At 45.8% G+C, this 22,634-nt stretch overlaps 1 protein-coding gene across 2 annotated transcripts in view; it reads left to right on the top strand.

Annotated features, from left to right (window-relative positions):
- Positions 1–21,074, top strand: part of UBE2R2 (ubiquitin conjugating enzyme E2 R2) — a 54,127-nt gene extending 33,053 nt beyond the window's left edge. Inside the window, exons 2-6 of one of the 2 annotated variants that reach the window (XM_086770146.1) lie at positions 9,952–10,038; positions 14,297–14,394; positions 18,581–18,715; positions 18,964–19,004; positions 20,123–20,315. In XM_086770146.1, coding sequence (XP_086626272.1) covers positions 9,952–10,038; positions 14,297–14,394; positions 18,581–18,715; positions 18,964–19,004; positions 20,123–20,169 — 408 coding nt within the window. In that variant the 3' untranslated portion in view covers positions 20,170–20,315. Of the gene's footprint in view, positions 1–9,951; positions 10,039–14,296; positions 14,395–18,580; positions 18,716–18,963; positions 19,005–20,122 lie in introns of both variants that reach the window. The other variant, XM_086770145.1, reaches the window with a different exon arrangement.
- The last annotated feature ends 1,560 nt before the right edge of the window (positions 21,075–22,634 follow it).

Raw genomic sequence — 22,634 nt, forward strand, 5'->3', positions numbered from 1 at the left:
GATACCCAACACAAGGCAACTTGAGATGTGGTTCAAACAACAGCAGTACTTCAGGGCCACTGAAAGCCAAAGCAGTTGAGTATCTTGTCCTTGCGACTACAGCAGCAGTGCTGTCTGATCTGCTTTTTAAAAAAAAATTTTAAGTAGACTTTAGTGTAAGAGCTAGTCATCTGCTTGGTGTAATGCAGCTGTTACACACGTGTTTGCAGGAGCTGGTACTGGGGCAGGTTTGGGCTGGCAGCTGCTGCTTTTACCCCCCAGCCCAAGCGACAGTACTCTGTTCTGTGAGAAGCAGCAGCTTCATACTCGGCAGGCCTCAGTGATATGCTTCTGTTTTGATTTTTTTTTTTTTGTCTTAAGATGGATGTCTGTGTTTTGAAGTAATTAAATGAATTAAACATATAATTTGAACTAGGCTTCTGTTCCTTAGCAGGTCAAAGAACAAATCGAGACTATAGCACTTCAGTAATACTGTGGAATTTAGAATCATAGAATAGAATCATTTGGAGGAGTTGTTGTGTTTTGAAAAAGTAAATGTGCGATCTGAGCTAGGATTCATCTTTAATTCTCATCCCTTGTGGTGCAGTTTACTGTCAACCAAGTTGTTGCTGCTAGTGAGTAAAGCTACACTGATTGTAATGCTCTGAGCTCCAAATCATCTCAAGCACAAGGCAGGGGTGAAAAGAGGTAGAGAATGACAGAGTGGTGAATACCTCTTGAATTTGGCTCCTCACTAGCAAACAAAAAAAAAAGACAAACCCAAAACCTATTACTGTAGGATGGGTATGTATCAGCTAATGCACTTATTTTTAGCTTAAACTTTAAACTTTATCTGTTTGAAGCGGCCTGTGATAATGGAGCTGACAGGTTCATCATTATGCAGGAATGTGAAAATACACTTCTGTGTCTCAAACACAGGCTTCTCGCTAGCGAGTGCCTGCTGACAGAGTGCTGGTTCCTGCAGTGAACTGGAGGATGCTGGGCAGGGAGACAGCCTGCATGGGTGTATCAGTCCTCACTGGCTCATACAGGATTATAGACACTTGCACACTGGAGCTGTGTGTACTAAACCTGTATCAGCATTGGATTGTAAATCTAGACCAATACAATGCTGATCGTGTCTCCGCACTAGGAGATGGTGCTGCTGTGTTTTGCTCTTTGGTCGCAAGTGGTACAGCGCAGCAGGCTGACTTACTACTGCTGAGTAAGTGTTACCTGCATCTACCTAGTTTTACTGCTTGTGAGCAGCTCCAAACAGGAGGGTTCATGATCAGTGGCAGGAAAATAAGTAGCAGGGCTGCATAAGTGCTTAGTTGGCTTCTGTGTGGCAGCCAGCATAGGTGAGATTTCAACTGCAATTCCTAGGTGCTGCCATTTGGTTTCTAGAGACCTGCATCCCTTCTTTAAATAAAGGCTGGTATGCTAGCTTGAGAAGTCTTGTCAGAAGAACTGCTGCCTGTCTTGCTGAGAAAGGCGAAGTTGTGTAACACTGCAGCACAGTGCTGTGGTTTACACTTACAGTGCTATAAATATTCCTTTCCCCTTGCTGCTTATGAAAGAGGTGACTGCATCAAGACCTGCCCTGTGTTTTTAGCAGAACATGTGACTGGCTGTCCCTTGAGGAGAGCTTTCCTCTTGCATCCAGCCTAGCTTGCATATGAAGAGAATCAAGGCAATTAGTCATTCACTGACTCATGAATGGTGCTTGTTCAAAGAATTGTCTAAAAATAGCTAAAACATGCTGAAGGAAAGGGTGTTCATATATTGAGCTAGCTTAGACATATCTTCACTCAGCAGATGCAAGTGGTATGGCTTGCTTCACCAAATGAAGTTATCTGCTGTGTTTTGGTAAGTATGCAAATGGGGGAATGAATAGGTGACTCCATAGAAACCACGCCAAGCCTGATGCGAAATGCTGCAAAACCAGGATATGCTTTGGTCATGATTACTTGAATTTGAGAAAACTGAACTATAGAAATGACCAGGATAAGTCTGAAGTATAGCCTACTGTTCCATGCTCAACTGTTCCATAGACATGCTTCAAGAACATACATTACTTACCCAAGTCATGAAAGTTCAAAATGGATGCTGAAGATGTGGTAGGCTAATGCAGCTCTTAATAAAAGAGACAATCTTCTGTACCCTGAAGCCTGGCAAGTGGAGGCAGGTGCCTGGAGTCTCAATCCCTGTACATACTTAGCAGGAGGACTTCCAGCCATGATGCCAGTAATGTAGCGTGATACTTTGAATAAGCAGCTTCAAATATTCCCGCCACTGCATTAGTGAAGCTGTTGTTATTTTCGCAAATAGTAGATTATTTTTTTCTGAAGTGAACACCGACTGTTTCTAGAGCAGCTACATTAATGTTGGAGCTCTAGCAGTTCAGGTACCAGCATCCTCATTTATACCTGCAGTAGGGCTATTTCGTGTGCCAGCTTCTCCTCTAAAGTGGAGACCTAAAAGGGGAGAGGTTTGATTTGGAGTAAACTTCAGGTGCAGTATTGCCAAGTATCTTTGGCTCCTTCAGCAAGTATTAGACGCTATAAGGAGACTTTATTTTCACACATTTGAAATTATTCTTCCTATTCTGTCAAACGCGGAAGTCAGTGTGTTTGTACAGATATAAATAAGAAGTGAGTAATCTGTTTCTGCCCGGAAAATAGTCGCACAGACTAGCCTTTCTGCATAACACACACTCACTGAGTCTGACTTCAAGCCATGCAACTCATGTACAGTCTGTGGGCAATCAGAAGGCATCACATCCAAGAGCACAATCTCAACACGACGCCTTCAATGGTGGCAGAAATCTCACATCTGGCCTGTCACAATTACTAATATATTCAATCTTAATTTTTTTACTCTTAAAAGCAGGCCTGATCCTGGCGTAAAGGTTGAAGTGGGAGTGGAATCTAGTAATATTTCAGCATGGGAATTCCTGGGAAAATACGGAAACCTCAGTATGATGTCAGCTTTCTCACATGGAAATCTGAAACGACTTTAGTCCTCAACTGCTGTGGTCAAAACTCAGTAAAGCTGTTGGGCCAGCAGCTTGTGCTACAGAAGAACAACAAGTAGTTCTGTTTGGTGTTAGATCTTATACAGATGCTGGAAGTTGCCTTTTCGGTGATGAGGTGGCAGACAAATGCAAAAACTGAGTTAAAATGGAGAGGTTATGGAAGAAGTACTTGGATGGCTCAGGTTGCCACCATTTCCAACTCAATATCTCTCACTACAACTCCTGCAGTTGTTGCAGTGATGTTTTCTGTAGTGTTGTAAAGTCAAACTGATGTTAAAAGTAGTGGAAGTGAACCTGGCAGCTGATGGCCTAACATAGGTGAGTGCTCCTGTAGTCTGTTCCTTCGCCTGATCTTTGAGGGCACTGACCTGCAGCTTTGGGAAAAAAAATTGTCAAAGTGTTACAGTCTTGGGGATTTATACTAAGGAGTTCAGAAGTCTGGCCTTGTCTGGAAGTGCTCTTGCTTTGCTGTTACCAGCGTGGGACATAGAGCCAAGGCAGGAAAAATATCTGTCAAACCATGGGCATTGAAGGACTGACTTGTGCACAGCTGGAGATGGGCGCCTGGCCCTGTGCTGGTGGGGCTGTGCTCAGTTGTGTGACCAGGGAGTGGAACAGCCTCCAGAGCATTCAGGTGCCCTGTGGCCAAGGGAAACTTCTTATTCGCCTTCCAGCCTGTCCCCAGCTTTCTGTCCTCAGAAAGCTCTCCAGATGTGAGGGTTTACAGCTGCCCTGTCTGAAGCTGGATGATCTCTGGCTCAGGAGCACTGACAAAGAGTGTTTTTAACCAGAGCCAAAGTGGTTGTTGCATGGTTGAGGCTAAACGACACTGTTAGCTGGGCAGTACCGTGGACTGTCCCTGCAGTAAAACCTACTGCAAGAAGGAAATATCTTCTCTAACTGCTGAATTGCTTGAGATCCTAAACACAGCTGACTTGTGCAGGATAACTCAGTCACTAACTGAGAAGCAGCTGCCAAGAGCAGTTATCATCATGAAGGCTAAAACCTCCAGACTGAACTTCTAGGTTATCAAAGGGAGACAATACCAAAAAAAAAACCAAACCCAAAAATCAACAAAACAAAACCAACACAAAATCCTTTTGTTTCTTTTGAGTAATGTTAGAAGAAGATGGCTCGGCTTCCAGCACTGCTTGTTCTAACACTGTTCAGAGCAGTTTTGTTTACTTGGATTCCTTGTGAGATGGCCCAGGCCAACAGCAATGTGAATGTGCAAGATCGCAGGAGCTTGGGTGCAAACCAGCTGAACAGGGCTGTGGTGAATCTCCTCTCATAATTCAGCTCAACCCTGGTTTCATGTCTGTTGTTAGTCCTGATTTCAGATCTAAGGAGCAAAAAACTAACATGTGGGTCAAAGCCCTTTCTTTAAAGGTGTAATTCTAACTTTAACTGTTGTATCACAGACTTTCTGCCTTAGTCAAAGTTGAGTGGCTTAACAACAGGCGTAGCTTTATGAACGGAGAAACACTTAACGATATCCTGTTAAAAGAAGTGTCAGCAAAAGGAAACCCAGTTTTCAGCAGAGGAGTCTTCCACTGGAAGTGACAGCTTTTAGTAATGCCCCAGATAGCTAAGTTAGGAAGTGTGTATGAGAGATGATTTAGTGTGAAGCAAGAATGGGTTCCTGCCTGTCAAACCAGTCTCTGATTTTGTAAGTTAACCTCACTTCTTGATTCATCTTTCCCCTGCTGACTTATGACTCTATTTTCTTTCTTGTTTAGAAGCTTAATGTCTTTTTTTTTTTTTTTTTTTAATGAGATCTATTTCACTCTTCACATTCAGGTCTTCCTGATTTTTAAATTCCTTCTGAAACAGTGCAGGTAACACAGAATATAAGGGGCCTATGGCTGTTAGTGTTCCTATGGCCATTGCAGCAGCCGGCGAGTTTTCAAGACTTGCATGAATTAACTCACCTGGTCACTCATTCTAATTTGGATCAGAGATGTGATCCTTGCTCTCTAAAATCATAATGAATGTCGGTAAGCAGTGATATGGTGCTGCTGGGAAATGAGGCCATTACTGGGACTAAATTACCAGGCTACTGCCCAGCTCTGCTGCAAGAGATGGCTTGGGTCCAAAGTCGTAATACCTGGAGCTGAAATAACAACGTTTTACTTTGTCACATAGTTGACAATGTGGTGTGGCTAGCTTTAATGCTGCTTTACAGGTTCTGAACCCGGATGATACCAAGGTGCTTTAAATCTAATTGATGTGAGGAACAGGCTGCTAGTATTTATGGCTGACCTCTACTGAACACATTTTCTGGTGCATGGTATTTAATACAGCTTGCGCTAATCCAGGCTTAATGTGGAAGAGGAAAATCCATTAGATGAATGGTATAAATGCTTGATGCGCTAGAAGCAGTAAAGGGTATTTTGTGGGATTAGATACTAACACTTAACCCAGCAGTTAATTCCTGTTCTTGCTGGCTTTCCTGTATGTTAAATGTAGTTAGCAGTGTGCTGGCAGGAGGCATTCATTAGGCGTGCAGCTACGGGAAGTGATGATGTGCACAGCGAGGAGCCTGGTTATGCCTCTTAGAAAGAAAAATGAGGAGGCCTTGTGCTGTCTGCAAGTGCTGTATCTCTTGCTGGGGCAGGGTGGGTTATCTGTAGGAGACCTTGGTGGTACCAACACATAGAGTCAGTAGGAGCTTGTCTGTGGGCTGGCTGTAGCAGATAATTATAGAAATACAGAAAATATTTTTTAAAAAAATCAAATACTTCCTTTGTATCCGGACTTAAGTACAGTTTTCAAAGGATGCTCAGTTTCACTGGTGCTGCACTTTCATAGGGCTTGCATTAAGCTTGTGGTGCTTTAAAATAAAAATTAACTTTAACTGGCACTTCCAGAAACACCAAGCAGCTGCTTATGTTCCATTGGCTGCTGTAAGAGTTGCTGGTGCTCTTGATTTCCCCAAATCGGGTCAGTTGTGATGCTGGTGGCTTTCCAGGAAATGTGTGCTCTTCCCCCCACTGCCTTTCTGCAGTGGGCAGATAGGATGGATTCGTTGTTCCTGTCCTTGCTGCCTAAACATCAGGGATCTAGGTTTTTGTCAGCTGAGAGAAGAAATCAGTGTCAGACTACAGAAGTGTCATATGCACCTAGGCTGGAATAAATACTAAATTTCTAGATGGCTGAAGCTAGGAGGGAGTCCTGCCTCTGTTGGTGCTCGCCACCAAGAGGGAGATGGTGATAGTATGTAAGTGTCAAGTCAAGTGCATGGCAAGATCTCCAGAAGCAAAGTTGCTGTAGTAGTTATCTGTAGTGACTGGAGTGAGACTTCATTCAGTGGTTGGTAGAAACATTAGGTTTGTACTTTCAGTCAAATAACATGGTGTCTAGTAATACTATTTTTCTGGCATACATAGATTTCACTATGGCTTTGCCTTTCCGGAACAGAAGAAAAGTAGCAAACCTGAAGTGCAGTCACTAATGAGGATGCCAGGGAGCAAGGCAGTAAAATATGGAACAAATTGGCTCTGCTAGTAGCAGTGTTCTCATAATGTGTTGTGGTGTAACTTAGAGGTTCAAGTTCTTGTGCACTAGCTGTAATGCCTAAAGGACTGAATCTTCTGCCAGGCCTATTCAATGTAACATCAGAGGAGTTCATTCTTTTTCTAAGAACTACAAATATGACTGGTTATAAATTGGGGAAGGGCTGATGGCTGTGGTCTCCACCTTCCTCGCTACTGAGTTTGTTCAGTGGTGTCAAAGAGCCATAGCAAGCAGGCAGCTAAAATCGGGACACTGAAATAGGATCACTTCTGTTCAGTTGAAGCTCAGGTAGATGAGTCAAGCACATGATGAATGAAGTAACCTTTGGGTACTTGCAGGTGGGGGACTGAGCTGTATCGTTAGTCCTCCTAAATCAGTTTGTCTGGCTATAACTGAGCTAACAACAAGCTGCCCTAAACCTCTGCCACTCCCTAGTACCTAGCAGCCTGGCTGAGCTTGCCAGAAATAGGCTCAGATAGCAGACTTTGCCTTACATCAGTGAAACTGAGGGAAGAAACCTTTCTGTGAGGTCTATTTAAAAATTAAGTTTATTGCCTAATCCTATCTTTCTCTCTTTTAGAATTGGACTTTTAGTGAAAAAACTGACCTATAATTGTGGCTGTTGCTGCATCTTTGCAAGCACTCTTGCAGCTTGTCTTGGAAATTCTTGGTTTGCTTAACCCACTCAAACTCAAATAGCGTTCAGTGAGAGGAGAGTGGGTTTGTGTAATTTCCCATAGTTTCTCTTACAGAAGAGACGCGGAGTAATTCTCTGAGACTTGTTTCTAATGCCCTGGAGAAGTGCTTAGTTTCACTTTTCAAATTCTGGATGATCTCAACTTAGGGACCTGAAAGCGATGTGGTTTTTTGTTGTTGTTTGGAAAAAAAAAATCCCTGTGGGGATGTGGGGTTTCCTAGTTCAGTGGCTTTTGGCTCTGAAGTCAGGTTTGTAGAGAAGCTTCACTTGCTTTGTGCTCCAGTACAGCATCTCAATGTGCTGAACACTTGCAGGCTTGTTAGAAATGGCTTATCAACAAGTAATGTGATTCTGATTTCTCTAAATATGTGACTGGTTACAGGCAAGCTTGGGTCTCAGTTGCCTCCACATGAGAAGAAAAGATTTTTCATAATTTCTCTCCAGTTGTGTTTTCTGGTGCCAGAGCTCAAGAGACATCATTCATGTGGCAGAACACCAACTTTATTTAATTCCGTAGTGACTTTTATTGCAGGCCAGCAGATAGCCCTTTTCTATTAAAGAGCTGCGGCTGCAAAACAGGATGTAGAGGTTTTGAACAGTCTTCTAGGGTCTACAGCTTCTGCATGAGTCTGCATCACATTTAGAGACCATAACTGGTGCTCCAGGCTCAGCCTTTGCAGTGGTGGTCTTGAGACAAAACCCTCGGGGACAGACAATTTGAGAGCAGAGGGTTTTTACTGAGACGAATGAGAACTGCGCCCTTAGCTCCATGACCGTGTGTGTGGGATATAAACATGGTAATGCTGGTACGCTATTGGCAGTATGCTTTTTTTGGTCACCTAGAAACTATACCTTTGTAGAAGACAGGTTCTGCCAAGGAATCTTGTAGCTAGCTCAACCCTGAGTTTTGTGGTCCCTTCCAGTTTTAATCTCAGGCCTTGGGCTGTTTTATGTCTTAGATCTCATGAAACTGCATGTAAGCACAGGGATGGGCTTTCTTGGGAAAACCCCGGTGATCTAGAGGAGCGTGCAGCTACGTGATGCAAGCATTTGAGCTAAAGTGAATCTGCTCTGCCCTGGGTAAATCTCTGCTCTGCTCCCAGTGCAGGATGGCACATCACAGAGCCAGGCATGTCCTTGCTGCAGCAGCCGCTCTCTTCTGCAGTGCTGTGGTGACAAGAGGCATTCGCTTGCTGCTCTTGGAGCAATGCCATTCGTGTAACTGACCTTAAACTGTGGGCTGGGGTTGTTTAAGCAGATCATAAATCTTTTAGCTGAGAGCATGCCATGCAAACAACTGCAGGGTGAGGACTGAGTGCTGCTGTAACATCCCCACATACAGTCTGTGTCATGAACTGACACGTGCAGAACGTAAAGCCACGTGAGCTGCTGAATTTGTTTCATAAAGGTTAACGAAAAACCTTCTTCTCTTGGCTACCTGGCACTCTGGCCCCATAAAACTTGGATTGCAAGGCAAAAGCGTATGCCAATCTATAAGTAAAACTGTAGCCAGGTACTTAATTGCTCAGTAATCCAGTTTGTTTGGTTACCTGCTGCTGTATCTGGGAATAAAACTTCCCATAGTTTGTCCTGTTGAACCAGGTTAACACTCTGTCCAGGAGGTGATGTTGGACGCTGGAGCAGAAGGAGATGACCTGGGATTCTGTTCGCACTGTATGCATCTTGCTTCTGGGGTATCTTAATGTGTTCTCAGTTGCACATGAGCCTGGCTGTGGTGCAGGGGCCAGGAGAGGCTTCTCTGGAGATCCCACACTAGACTGTTGGTCAGACTTTTTTGGTGAGTTGAGCAGTGCTAAGGGAAGGGTTTGTGCTCCACAGTGCAGCAAGCAGTGTCCAAGTCCCTCTTTCAGAAGGGGAGTGGTTTTGGCACTTAATCAGCCCAGATTCAGCCCTCTTTCCTAGTGCCTGGCTTTTCTGACTGCTGTGAGCAGCAGAACAGCACAGAGAAGTTAATATCCAGTGTTGGGATCTCTGCAGTCATCTCACAGCTCTGAGACAGTTGTGGGTCTTGCCCCACAGCTGGCTGCTGACCTCGGAGGCACTGGAAGGTGATGTTTACTGTCATCACCCGTCGATGTCTGGTTCATCAAGTTGCACTGATTTATTAAGCAGACACAGATGGTATTCTGACTTGGGAAATGCTTGTGGTGATGAGAAATGTAGTATTAGGAGGGCAGGTAGATGGACCAACTTAACTCTCGCACAAAAAAAGGCAAAGAAGCTTTGTGTCTCACTAGAGCAAGTATCTAACTTTTTTTTTCCCACACAGAATAATTAAAATATTTGCATTGGCAAATGTAAAACAGATCTGTTCACGTTAGGAAACATTTTTAGCCTGCTTCTGAACCCAGAAAGACAGCAGTATTATATTGAGTTCCAGCTTTTCAAATCTATTTTACCTTGTTTAACAACTGTTGTTGGATAGTGCTTCTTGAATTAGGATGTGATAGGTACCTTTTGACTTGTTTTCTGATCCTTAGCAGCCCAGGTCAGTCCTGATGTTTACATTTTTCTTGTTCAGTTTGTGTTTTGGTCATAAGAAATTGCATAGAGTTACACTGTGGGGCCACATGGGCACTAGTATATAAAATGAACAATTTAATGGCCTTTATCAAATTATGTTTTCTGGTTTTTCAGCGTTGATTGTTGATCTTTTTTTTTCTGTTCTGTTTGGTAACGAAAATATTTTTCTTTTTTCCAGGCTCACATTAAATTTCCTATTGACTATCCATATTCACCACCTACCTTCAGATTCCTGACCAAAATGTGGCACCCTAACATTTATGAGGTAAGGTGTTTTTTAAATAATTTTTTCTCAGGCATGTGAGAAGGCTTTCTACTTCCTTAAACTTCTGGAAATACTGGAGGTACTAAATGTCTCTAGCCATAACTAAAGTGATTAGCTGTTGGTATTAAACATCAGGGTCATGGTTGAACAGTTAAATCTAAATGTTGTAGGAAATGCTGCTGTTGTAGGCAGAGATAGGGTTGTTCTCATACCTGCAAGTGCAGCAGGCACCCCCAGCTGAAGTGCCACACCACAAGTGTTGGCAGTTCTGGGGGATTCTTAGATCAAGGGTTGTGTGTTGGGTTTTAATCTACTGTGATACTTAGGCAACTAGTTGCTGGTTTGTGCGCAGTTTAAGTACACTTATTTTGGGTATATCCTACAACATTGTGTGCTGAGAGAAGAAGAAGTAATGGAAAACAGTCTTCTGCAGCCGTCAGCCTACAAATGAAGGGATTTGGATTTAGGGTGCTCCAACTGCAGAAAGGACCAGAGCTGGGCTTGAGTCCAGCTTCGGGAGGCGTCATACACAGCCCAGTCACCCTGGGACCGGATTGAACAGATCCCTCTGGACTTGATGGCCGCTGGCCACTTTGAAGTGTCCCTTAGTTCAGTGCATAGAATCATAGAATCATAGAATGGTTAGGGTTGGAAGGGACCTTCAAAGGTCATCTAGTCCAACCCCCCTGCAAGGAGCAGGGACATCCCTGACTAGGTCAGGTTGCTCAGAGCCTCATCCAGCCTGGCCTTGAATGTTTCCAGGGATGGGGCCTCCACCACCTTTCTGGGCAACCTGTTCCAGGGTTCTATAACTCGCATCGTAAAAGATTTTTTCCTAATTTCTAATCTAAATCTACCCCCCTCTATTTTAAAACCATGTATGGGTCGTGTTCAGCAGTTAATGCTGTGGGCTGTCAAGTCCATAACTGGATCATGGTACAACTACCTAGCAGGTCTAGAACGAGAATGACTTTATAGCAATCAGTTCAAAATTAGCAAATTTCAGAGCGCTGTATTTGAAAGCTGAAGGCCTGTTTTGGCTCAAAGCTTGACTTTTAGTGGAGGCCAGTCAAATGCTTGCTAAACTTCTGGATATCCTAGACAAGTGTCAGCCTGCTAGGACTACTGGTTGAATAATTTGAAGAGCTAAAGGCCTTTCAAAATATTCCTGTTAGTGCAGCTCTGTCATCTTATCACAGATCTTCCTATGAGAGATTCTGTAGGCTTCCTTTGGGCCCCACTTCAAAACAGGAATGTCACTTTTCTTCCTTGCTGTGAACAAATAATGGCTTCACTTTGATGCCTTAGGCTTGGAAAGCCCTTCTCTAACAAGTTGTTGCTGCTAAATGTCCAGCCTGGAATGAACACGCTTCAAATGTCGTGGTGAAGACCACACTGATGGTGTAGTAATAAATCGCCAAATTTTGGACTTGGCACAGAATCTTGCATGTAGCCAAGGGTGATGTTTCTCTGTAAGACTCTATTTCAGTTACATGGGAGTCTGATCTATAAATAAAGGCAACTTGGAGACCTGCAGATTATATTGTGGATGTTGATTCTGAATCCAGAAATTCTCATGCAGGAGGCGAGTGGGAAATGGTTACCAAAATGGTATGTACAAAATGAGTCTTGGAAAGGACCTCTCCTAGTCCTGGTGGGAAAGATAAAAAACTTGTTCTAGAAACAACTGAAGGTAGGAGGAGAAACTAACCCAGAACTTGATGGGTGTATTTTGGGGTTACTCTTCAAATACTCCAGCTCTCAGCTTTGTACTTTGTTTGTAGCAGTACTTCTTGGAGCTGAGGGAATCTGAAGCAGCTTGCAGACTGTTTTGGAAACAACATTTAAGCAATGAAGATGAAGCACTGGGATAACTCCAAATGAAACTGAGAATAGATCATCAAAGGGCTTGAGGTTTGAGGCTGTGTCAGGAGGAGGGGAAAAAAAATCTCTCCATGTAAGAAGAAAATAAAGTAGCAGTGTACAGGATCTGTGTGGGACCAGATGGAGAGGTTGAGTCTGATGTTCCAGTTCTGAGCAATGAGACTTGAGCAACTTGTGTTTTTTCCCCATCTCCAGTTTACTTGGGTCAGCTAGTTGAATTGTGGTAAAGCTGCATTCACTTGTTTTTTTTTTAATGACATAACACTTCTCAGTCGTAATGGAAGTACAGGCTTTTTCCTGTTGGCAGACGATACCCAATCGTTCTTGTTTTGTCTTTTAAAAACTTACATAGGGAAAGGCTCTCGCCTTGACTGCAGTGATCCCTAAAACCTTGTGCTGGTCTCATCGGGCCCCATGACACCTTTACCCTTCCAGACTTGTAACACTGATTGTTGCAAGAGGAAAACTTAGAATAGAATGCAAGAATACTTCTCACACAATGCAAGAAAACTTCTCACATCCTTGCTTCTTTCCACACCTTCATACTGTGAAATATCTGCTTATCCACATGCTGCTGACCTGATTGTTTGGGGAACTTCCTCCAAGTGCTGTGATGCTTTCTCCTGGCCACCAGCACTACATTCTCCCAGGAGGTGGTTAAAGGAAAAACTGGATAAACTCATGGAAACAATTAAAAAACCCAATTGTTTTGTTGGGTTTTTTTTTAACATAATCTAGCATTAGTAAGGTTAACTTCACCTTAAAATGATACTAAAAAATATTTCTAGATTGCACAAGCCTGTTGGAGTCCCAAAAATGAAACTGTCTTGTTATGGCAATCTGTTCCAGAAGCTCCAGGTGCTATGTTGCTGTGTGTAGTGGTGTTATTGACAAAAACATGCTTCAAAATGATGAGGGCCTGCTAGATTAGCATGCCTGGCAGGGTTAATGAGCTACTGAAATCTGGGTACTGATCACAAGCCTCCAGTATTGAAGTAGGATCTCGTTTGGCTATGAAACAAATGTCACTGTTAATCAAGGTGAGTTGAAATATTTGGGAGGCCCTTCAGGTGAGCTGCTGCTATCTGTAGCTGTGATCACTGGCTTGGGCTCAAAGGCACAGATGCTATCGCTGTGAGCAGCACTGCTTTGTGCTCTGGCTTCTGTGTGACAAGCAGCGTTGTGGAGGTTCCTCGGGACACAGCTGAAGACCGGGTGTGTGGGGAGCTGCCAGCCTGCAGTGTCAAACAGAACTGATCCACAGCTTCTCTCTTGTTCCTGTCATCAACCTCTGTGCCTTGGGTCAGGGTGGCAAAGGACAGTGTGAGTGCTGCCCGTCAGCTGGGGCTATGGCACCTGAAGGTGTGGGGCTGCCTCTGGGAGCTTGTAGGTCATCCCAGCAGCTGGCTGCAAGAGGCAGCAAGCCAGGAGGGGCCCACAGAGGCCAACATCTGCTGGCCAGCCTGAGGCCCCACCTGCACCTTCACCCTGTCTTGCAGTAAGGCAACTGGGTCCCCACGAGCCCCAGGAGGGTATTGGCTGTGGTGAATATTGCTGTGGCACTCCTGCAAAGTAATCATGTTAGAGTGCTGTTGCTGATGGAGAAATAAGTTTACAGGCTTCTTAAAGTGTTTATAAATGGTCGGCATTATGGAGCTTTAAATCTACGTTCGGCTGTAACCCTGGTGAGTAAAACACAGATTGAGGATTACGGGGCTGTATGGCTTCCATGTGCTACCAAAATATTCTTGCATGCTGGAAGGGATTTTCAGTGAAACCTTCAGAGAGTACCTCCTGCTTTTTCACCTGATACTTCAAGCAGCTGTGTCCTAGGGGAGCAGTGTAATCCTGCCCCGCACTGTCTGCTCAACCTTCTTGTGTCCCAGGAGAAGCGTTATTTTGATACCTGAGCTAGCAAAGAGTGCAAAACCCTTCAATTAAAAAATTCCTGTAGCTAAACTCAGCTACCACGGGGAACAAAAAAAATTTTTTTAACCCCTGCTTTAGATCTCCTGTGGCTAAATCTTATTTCCATCACTGTGACAGTACTTGCTACCTAAAGACCATTTAGTTTTATGTGACTTTATTACTAGCTTTGCTTGCTTTGCTACATTCTTTAAACTTCTTGACTTGACATTGTTTTGTACAAGTTTGCAGACTAACCCTGTTTAGCAAGGGAAACTTAGACTGTATAAATGGAGTAGACCTGGAAGGAATTGAGAACCATTTCCAGTTCTTGCATATTTCTCCTGGCACTGGGGGTGTTCATATCACCAAGGTTAAACTGCTAAGAACATAGCCAGAGCAGTGGAGTTGAGTCGTCAGACCACTGTCCTAAGCCAGGCAATACTGAATTTTTGTTTCTGTCTTGCAGAATGGAGATGTATGTATTTCAATTCTTCACCCACCTGTAGATGACCCACAGAGCGGAGAGCTGCCATCTGAGAGGTGGAACCCTACCCAAAATGTCAGGTAACTGTGAATCTGATCTACAAAGGTGACCTCAAAGGCCTATCATCTCTCTCCAAAACTAAAGCCTGTGTTGGGAAAGGTTCGGAAGGGAATTTAAGACTTTGGAGGCTTTCAGGCTTAAATTGAGCGGGAACCAGACTTACCAAGCTGTCTGAAGATACTGGAGTGCTGTGTGTCCTGATGCCAGGCTAACAATGTGGAGACTTCTGTCCTGTTCTCGGGGTTTCATGCTTTTAAAGCAAGTTCTCAAATGTTTTAGCCTTTCCTAGTCCATGTTATCTTACGCTTAGGTTTTTCAAACTGCTGCAAGATCCCACTAGCAGTGAGGAACATTTCTGAGTATTCAGGCCCGGTAGCAGTAACTTTGTGTAATCCTACCTACTGTTTGCCTTGCACTATTTGTCTCTGTCTCCTGTCCTGCAGTGTGGTATCTTCAGCAGTTAGCCAGGTAGTTTTCTGCCTGCCAAAAAGCTGAAGGATCACTGAGTACCAGAGGCTTTCAAGGCTAACCCCTTTTTTGAAACACCAGCTGAATTTCATTCTCATCACAAGATGCTGCCAGTAAAGAACTGAAAACTTTTACCAAGTAGCAGCTCAGTGTTGTGTGCCGCAGCAGTAGTGAGTGACGTAGTGGAAAAACCTTGAAGTAAGGTACTTCCTGTTCTCGCTTCTTATTTGGGTAATGAATCAGGTTAAAGTTAAAATAAATGCCTGTAGATTTTTAACATATCATAAGGGAATTGTGCTTGCTTTCAGGGTGATTTATTAGATGTTGATTGCCCAGCTTGAAATGTCAGTTATTTATTTATAAACCCAGCTGGGGATCTCAGCACACCTGAGGTAGTGCACTGTTTTGAAGAGGGTTATCTGATAGTTTGACTCAGCTTTCATCTGACTTGGCTTCGTGAAATTCATTTGATAAGAGCCTTTGTCAAAGCACAGATCTAGCAAGGGGGATTTATTGGATTCTTGACCCTTGGAATGGGATTATAACACACACACACACTGCAAAGTGCTGAACCGGAACTAACGTGGCAGGAGACTAGAAATTGTAGCGGTCAGCAAATTATAACAACTGATGTTCCTCCTGGAGCATGCTACTTCAAGGTTAAAAAGGCTCAAGAGAAATGGTGTGTCTTAACTTTGTGAAGTTGTGAAGGGCTGGCAGTCTGACCTTCTGAGCTTGAGGTAAACGTTATCCGATCCCTCTGTACCAAGTACAAGCGAGTATGAAACAGCCTCTCATAAAGTTCTAGTTCAGATTTTTAAAAAGGAAAGAAGAGCTTAAGTATTAAGTTACATTCACCTGTCCCTCTGCTCACGTGGCTATTAAACTGTTTTTTCATACGTCTGATACGGTTTGGACTAGATGACAAGCCTCAGCTAATTGTTAGGAAACAGCTTTGGGCATTAATTATTTCTATCACAGACATATTTTGAGTACTTCATTTTATACAACCCTAAAGATTGACATGAAACTTCTCATGGTGCTAGTTTTTAGATTTCCACTCTCCCTGACCACGGTGCAGGTTTTGGTGCTTACTCTCTTGGAACACGTTGGGCTTAAGGGTGACATTTGGGGAGAACATTCCTCAGCTGTATCAGCAAGTGGAATAAAACTTGTTCTTAACTGCTACCCTGCTATGAGCATCACCTGTTGAGCTCGGTGCTGACGGAAATGCACCCTGCTGAGGTCCCATCTGGCTTTGCAGGGCTCCAGAGTGTCAGACAGGAGGCAACAGGGCTGAAGGTGTGGGAGGGGAGCATGCTTCTTGTCATGAGCGGCATGTGTAACGTAGGGCTTGTCTTCAGCTGCTGAGTTTTGTAAATCCTGCTGAGTATAGACTGTTTACTACAAAGGACTGTGGTTGAAGTATCTGCAGGGGGAATGTCATTCTTAACTTTGAGAGCACTTGTGCTTCTGCCTCTAATGGTGTCAAGCATGCCTGTTAATTTTTTTTAAACACAGTCAGTATGGACTTTCCCATCACTCAGAGCCAGGTAAGGCCGGTATAAGTGAATATGGCAAACATACAGCAAGATGTGAAGGAATGCAGCTGTGATGTGTGTGGCAGAGGACACCACTTTTTCCCAGGTCCCATAAAGCTGAGGAAGTGATGGCAATGTAAACACTTAAAACAAAGTGGCGTGGTAGCTGACAAGCTCCCTGTTCCCCATAATGGGGTGAAGACATGTAAAAAAGCAGGATTAAAATCTCTACTTGTCATGGAGACAACTTGTGTGAAGCAGCATGCTGGAACAACCTTGCCCAAGGGAGAAACAGATCCCTGACAGTATTGCAGAGGGTCAGGCTGTAGCCAGTCTGGTGCTGTTTGTATCTCATGCTGAGGATGTTTTCTGTCACATATGGTTCAGCTTTTTTTTGTGATTTTGGTCCTGTCAGATCCCATGTGCTGGCTTGCCTTCTTGTTAGTCTACCTTGTTCACCGACCTACTGGGGGTACACCTTGTACCTTACCCACAGTAGCAGGGTTTGAGTCAGGGCAGGCTCTCCAGCTCGTAAGGTGCAGGCAGTGATGGAGCTGATAGAACATGCTAGTTGGAAATGAAAAATGTGGAAAGTGTCACCTCTAATAAACTGTTGCCTTGGTGCATTTAAGTAGCTTTACCGTGACTTCGGAGTCTGGGGCACCAAAGTGGCAGTCATTTTCTCATCACTTTGATGGAAGTGTGGTAGAGCAGATGCTAAATCCAGACACAAATTCCTGTCCTTGACCTTCCCTAGACTTTGCTTGCTGTGTGGTAAAGCTGCTGTGATGATGCAGGAGCTGATGTGCTGGCTTTACAGCCTGTTTGCTGAGAAACAAAGGCTTTTAAAAGAATTCTTGTGATGAAGTAGAAGATTCTCTCTTCTACCCATCATTCTAGTCTGACCAGACAGTTTTGTTTTTTTTTCCAGAGCTGCTATTCTCTTTTCCTCCTGAATCATATAGTTTGGAAAAGGAACTGTAGAATATTCTCCTAATAGCTGTGCTGAACAGTCTGGCCAGGCACAACTGTTTAGTTTCAAAATCTTTCAAGAAACTCAGCATCCAAATGACCAAGCACTTCCAGGAAATGTATCCCAGATACAGGATCTGGTAGATGTGCCCATAAATCAATGCAAGTACAGCTGGGGCTGGAGTCTCCTTTAATCAAGTTCTGCAAAGCAGTTGCTATGTACTGCTGTATTTCAAGGCTTATTCCTTGTCTTTTGTTTGTGTATTTTTGTTCTTCCCTTCTACTTAAATTGAAAGCTGTTGCCAGCAGGACCACCTCGGACACGTGAAGCCAGGTGGCTGGCTGCGTGGAGCTGCCTGATGTGACTCGCTGTTGAGTTTTGTGCTGGTTGTGGCACTGTGTGAGGAGCGAAGGGCTGAATCTCTGAAGTGCAAAGGGTTGTAGAAAATGCAAGAGAAGAGTCTGGATGAGGGAGGTAGTGTTTGTCCCTGGTAAATGCCAGCAGAGTGGGACAGCTAGCAGTTCTGTGCTGCTGCTAGAAATCCAGGAAGGTGCTCTGTCTGCTGGGGGTTGTGTGTCTGGTTCCTGCTGGATTTGCTGAGAACCAGCAGCTGAACCCTGCTGGGCCCTTGGCAGGTTGCCTGGGTATCAGAAAACATCTGCTGCTGCCTTCCCCTTGCTGTCCTCGTGTACTGTTACGGCAGCCTTAGCTGTGCAGGGGCTGAGGAGAGGAGAGACCTGGCCACAGCTCTGACCTCCCAACACCCAGTGGGGCAGGGAAGGCAGCGTGGCCTCATCTGATGATTTTGGGTCCTAGTGGACCTCCTCCCTACGCAGGGGGCAGGTGGAAAGGCTTGTTTTCTGATGGGAGGCCAAATATCACCAGGAACAGGCTCACCAAGCAGGTTTCCAGCCGTGCACCATCCATGGGTGGCATGGACAAGCTGAGTTCAGGTCTGATCCAAGCTTTAGCTGCCACCTCTTCCCAAGAATGTGCACAAACACTGTGATCTGTAGTCATTTTAGGTCTTGGAGATTTGTATTGCATCACCTTCCCTGCCCCGATGGCCAGGGTTCATAAATGTCTGCTCTTACTTCAGCTATTATCCTTAGCTTAAGTTTTGACTTGAAACAAGTTTGTGATGCATCACGTAAAGAAGTTGTTGGCATCCAGAATCCCTGAATGCCTGAGCTCTGACTCTGCTGTTGTGATTACCTTTTTCAGGACTATCTTACTGAGCGTAATCTCATTGCTTAATGAGCCCAACACATTCTCTCCTGCCAATGTGGATGCATCAGTCATGTTCAGGAAATGGAGGGACAGTAAAGGAAAAGACAAGGAGTATGCTGAAATCATAAGGTAAGCTTTGTCATGTGTGATGCTGTGCTACCAGCCTCCTGCTTTGAATCCTATGAAATAAGCTGCTTGCAGAATTTGCTGAAACCAGCTTCTCACTGTCCTTGTTTCTTTGGAAATGAATTTTACAGTCTTATTCCAGGCGCACACTTCTGGTCCCTCTAGGTTTTTCAGCACACAGAAGCAGTGCAGACTTCTGGAGCAGGGGGACTGGGATGATCTGTCCTTGAATTGTTCTTTTTTTTCTTCAGACTAATCTGGCATGATGCTCTGCAAAACCTATTGGCTCCTAGTAACTCCTAGTTGAAGTCCCCACTTGCCTTTGAGCACTGCCTGCGTTGCTTGGGATGTAATTCAAACTGACTGCATCCGACTAATTCTGTGCTTAATGCACTCATGAATCATAACCGTGTCCCTCCAATTTGGAGGAATATCAGGGGGATCTGGCAAGCATTTGCTTCCAGCTAATCAAACCCAGCTTTGTACTGTTCAGTCTCGCTGAGAAGTTCATGGTTCATCAGGTGCTGTAGGGAGATGATGTGAACTTGAGCCAGGGTTGCTGTAGAGCAGCGGTGGGTGGTGGGCAGCTCATAGTGCAGTGGGACCACTGTCCTGCTTGCCTGGGGCAAGACCACATCTGCATTGACTCTGCCAGCTGGGTATGCAGGGTATAGCCCTGGTTGGAGCCACACAGGACAGCCAGTTGCTGACCTGAGCTGTGCAAAGAGCCTTGCTGGGAGGTTCTTGGTGCCCTCCGGCTCCCTTGGCTTCAGTGGAGCTGGATGTACTCCATAAACAGAGTGTGGCAGACTGATGGGCAGGTGGGGGTGAAGGGGCAGGCTGCCATCTGCTCCCCTCCCTGCTGGGAGGCAGCAGCCAGAGCCTGTCCTGGGGTGATGGGAAACACTTGTCCCCTGCCAGCCCCAGGCAGCGCTGGGGTTATGGCTGCGTCTGGGTGTGCAGACACATGCTCTGACTGCTCTTTGCCTCCAGTGGGAGCTCACAGCTGCCGAATGCTTGTGGGAATTGCAGTTTTGAGCACACTGGAGCAGAGTCATCAGAGTCAGTCAGTCATCTCAGGAAATCCCTGACCATCCCTTCTGTAGCAAACATAGCGAAATTTGCTGTGAGCTCTGGCAGGTCTCTAATGCAGAGTCCTATCGAAGAACTAATTTCATATGTTGCTGAGAGCATCTGTGCTGCAAACACCCTTGGAGCGCTCCCAAGCCCTGGGGCTGCAGGAACTAAATCAGTTTCTAGTGCTGCTCATGGTGCTTCAGCCAAACATTGGCTCTGCTGACTCTGAGCTGCCCGGAGGGCTGGGCTGGGGCTGGCTGGGAGGTGGGGATTTGGGCCACGCTGCTGCTGGCACACAGCCTTGCTCACGTTACTGTGTTGTCCTCCCCGCAGGAAACAGGTTTTGGCTACCAAAGCCGAGGCAGAGAAGGATGGCGTGAAGGTCCCCACTACGCTGGCAGAGTACTGCATCAAAACTAAAGTGCCTTCCAATGACAACAGTTCAGATTTGCTTTATGACGACTTGTATGATGATGACATTGACGATGAAGATGAGGAGGAGGAGGATGCCGACTGTTACGATGATGATGATTCTGGCAATGAGGAGTCGTGACCTGCTCCCTCAACGCCCCTGTACTGCCCTGCCGACTCAGGCCAGAAGGGAGCAGCGGTAACCTAGCAGCAGTCCAGCAAAAAAGTAGGGGGGGGGGATCAAAAAAAAAAACTGTCTCCTGCTGTCTCCTGTTGTATGGATCTGTTTGCTCCTTTTTTTATGGACCTCTTAGAGACCCTCCACAGAATGTCTGAATTCTTGCATTCTTAACCCTTTCATCACTGTATTATGATTTCTTTTTAAAAAAGAAACTCCCCTTTTCACTTCTCTACAAAACCCTCCCAGCGAAACAGGTTTGCTTGCGTTTAGATTCTTGAATTAAATACAGTCTTGCATCGAGGTGTTTAATGTATTTAAAGCTGGAACAAACCCATTGGAAGCTGGGTTTTCGGGAGCTCAAGTGCTGCATTTACTGGGAAGAAAAAAAAAAATCCACACAAAGCAAATTGCCAAGGTTTAGCTGCTCCATTTACAATAATAGCGTGTGTACATTCATTTAGCCTTGTGGTGGTGGCTTTTCCTTTATAAGGTGCGGGGTGGAGAGTGTAAAGCTACTGTGTGTTGAGCTTGATGGGATGTCACTGAAAGGTACAGTATTCCTTTTCAGCCTGCTCAAGTTAGGAAACAGCTGGCCCCTGGAGCCCCAGAGGGCACAATCAGCTTTGTCTCTGAAAAAGGCTTGTGATATGAACCCTAAAATAAATACTGAAGACTTCACATCTGTACAACTGAGCTCTGGGTTGCTATTTTTTTTTTAAGACTAAATTTGAGTTAAAAAAGTTCAGTTTAGCTGTGCTGCTAAGATCTGCTGCCAGCTGCCCCTCTTGAGAAGGAGGAGGGCAGACATGCGTCCCGCTGCCCAGCGGGCCAGCATTTACCCTGAACTTTTTGGCAGCGGGAGAGACTGATAGCCCCTTGCCCCAGTGCTTGCTAGCAACCCTTGCTTCCTGCAGCCCCAATCCAGTGCTGGCCTGAGCCTTCTTCCTGTTGCTTACCTAGGTCAGGCGTTGGTAAATGCAGCTCTGCTGCAGCGCTGTGGGCTCTGCGGAGTGGACAGAAGCCAGAGCTGCCTTTGGTCCCTGCCCGAGACAGCCAGGCTGTCCCTGTCACCGCGGTGGCTGCTGTGGCTGGGGCGCAGGGGAGCGGGCATGCGTGTGTGCTGGGCTCTCCCCTGCCTGCCTGGCTGGGGCACGGGTGAGTGTGTGCAGCCCCACAGGAGCTGTACCCCACAGGGGTACACAGCGCGCTCAGGCTGGAAGAGACGGCCAGCGGCAGTTTGACAGACTATTTAGCAGCATGCTTCAACTGGTGCACTGAGCTTGACCTCCTGCATGTTTTTGGGAGTTCTTGGCAGAGCTTAGGGCCCTCCCACGTGGGCGGGGGGGGATCCTGCATGCTGTTCTCTGCAGAACCCTCTTCCTCAGTCCCTCAGCACCCTCACCCCATTGCAATGTGCTCTTCTTGTTTGGCTGTGGTGCAGTGGCCTGAATTCGCCTTTCGCATGATCCCTTGATCAGCAGCCAGCCCTGCCCTCCCGCGCTGAGCCCTGGCACCTCCAGGAGCAGATGTGAGGCGCTGGCCCTGCTTGGGCGGGACCCTCCATTCCCACAGGTACGGAGGCAGTTACCCTGGTAAGAGCTGCAGGCTGGGGCATTTGTTTATGCCTTCCCTTGGTGTATCTCAGGGTTTTCAATGGTACGTCACCAGCTGCGGTCCCTCGAGGGGTGCTTTGGTGGGAGTAAGCTTTGTTCTGCAGCTCGGTGGCTGCGTCCTGGGGTGATGAGACTGAGCAAGCTGAAAGCCTGCTGTGTGGAGGGAGAGGAGGGGAAGGCAGCTCCTGGGGAGGGGAGGAAGGCTGGTGGGGCTCTGAAGTGAGCGAAGTGTTTTAAAAAGGTGACTTGGCTGGGATTTGCTGCAGCAGGAGCAGTGCCTGCTCCCCTGCCCCAGGGAGTGCTGGTGGTGCATCCCTCTGTGGAGCAAAGGCAGCCCGAGTGGTGACACCTTGTCCCACAGTGCTCCCCGCAACCATCTGCCTTCCTGCTGCATGTTACCTGGGGAGGCAGCTGGACCCCTCCCAAACTGTCCCATACGGGCTGCTTCAGCTCATCCTTCCAGCAAGGCGTGACTCAGCCCCTGGTGCTTTTTGGAGCCGGCAGCGGGGCTCCGAGGCATCTAGTGATGCTGTGGGGCACCCCAGCTTCACTCCAGCCCTGCAAGGGCTGTGCTGGTGTTGGCAAAGGCGTCCCTGGGCCTCCTGGCTGCAGGACTGGTCTCAGGGATCCACCGGGATGG

This window comes from Chlamydotis macqueenii, chromosome Z (assembly GCF_036417535.1).
Source record: "Chlamydotis macqueenii isolate bChlMac1 chromosome Z, bChlMac1.mat, whole genome shotgun sequence".
NCBI classification, from domain to species: domain Eukaryota; kingdom Metazoa; phylum Chordata; class Aves; order Otidiformes; family Otididae; genus Chlamydotis; species Chlamydotis macqueenii.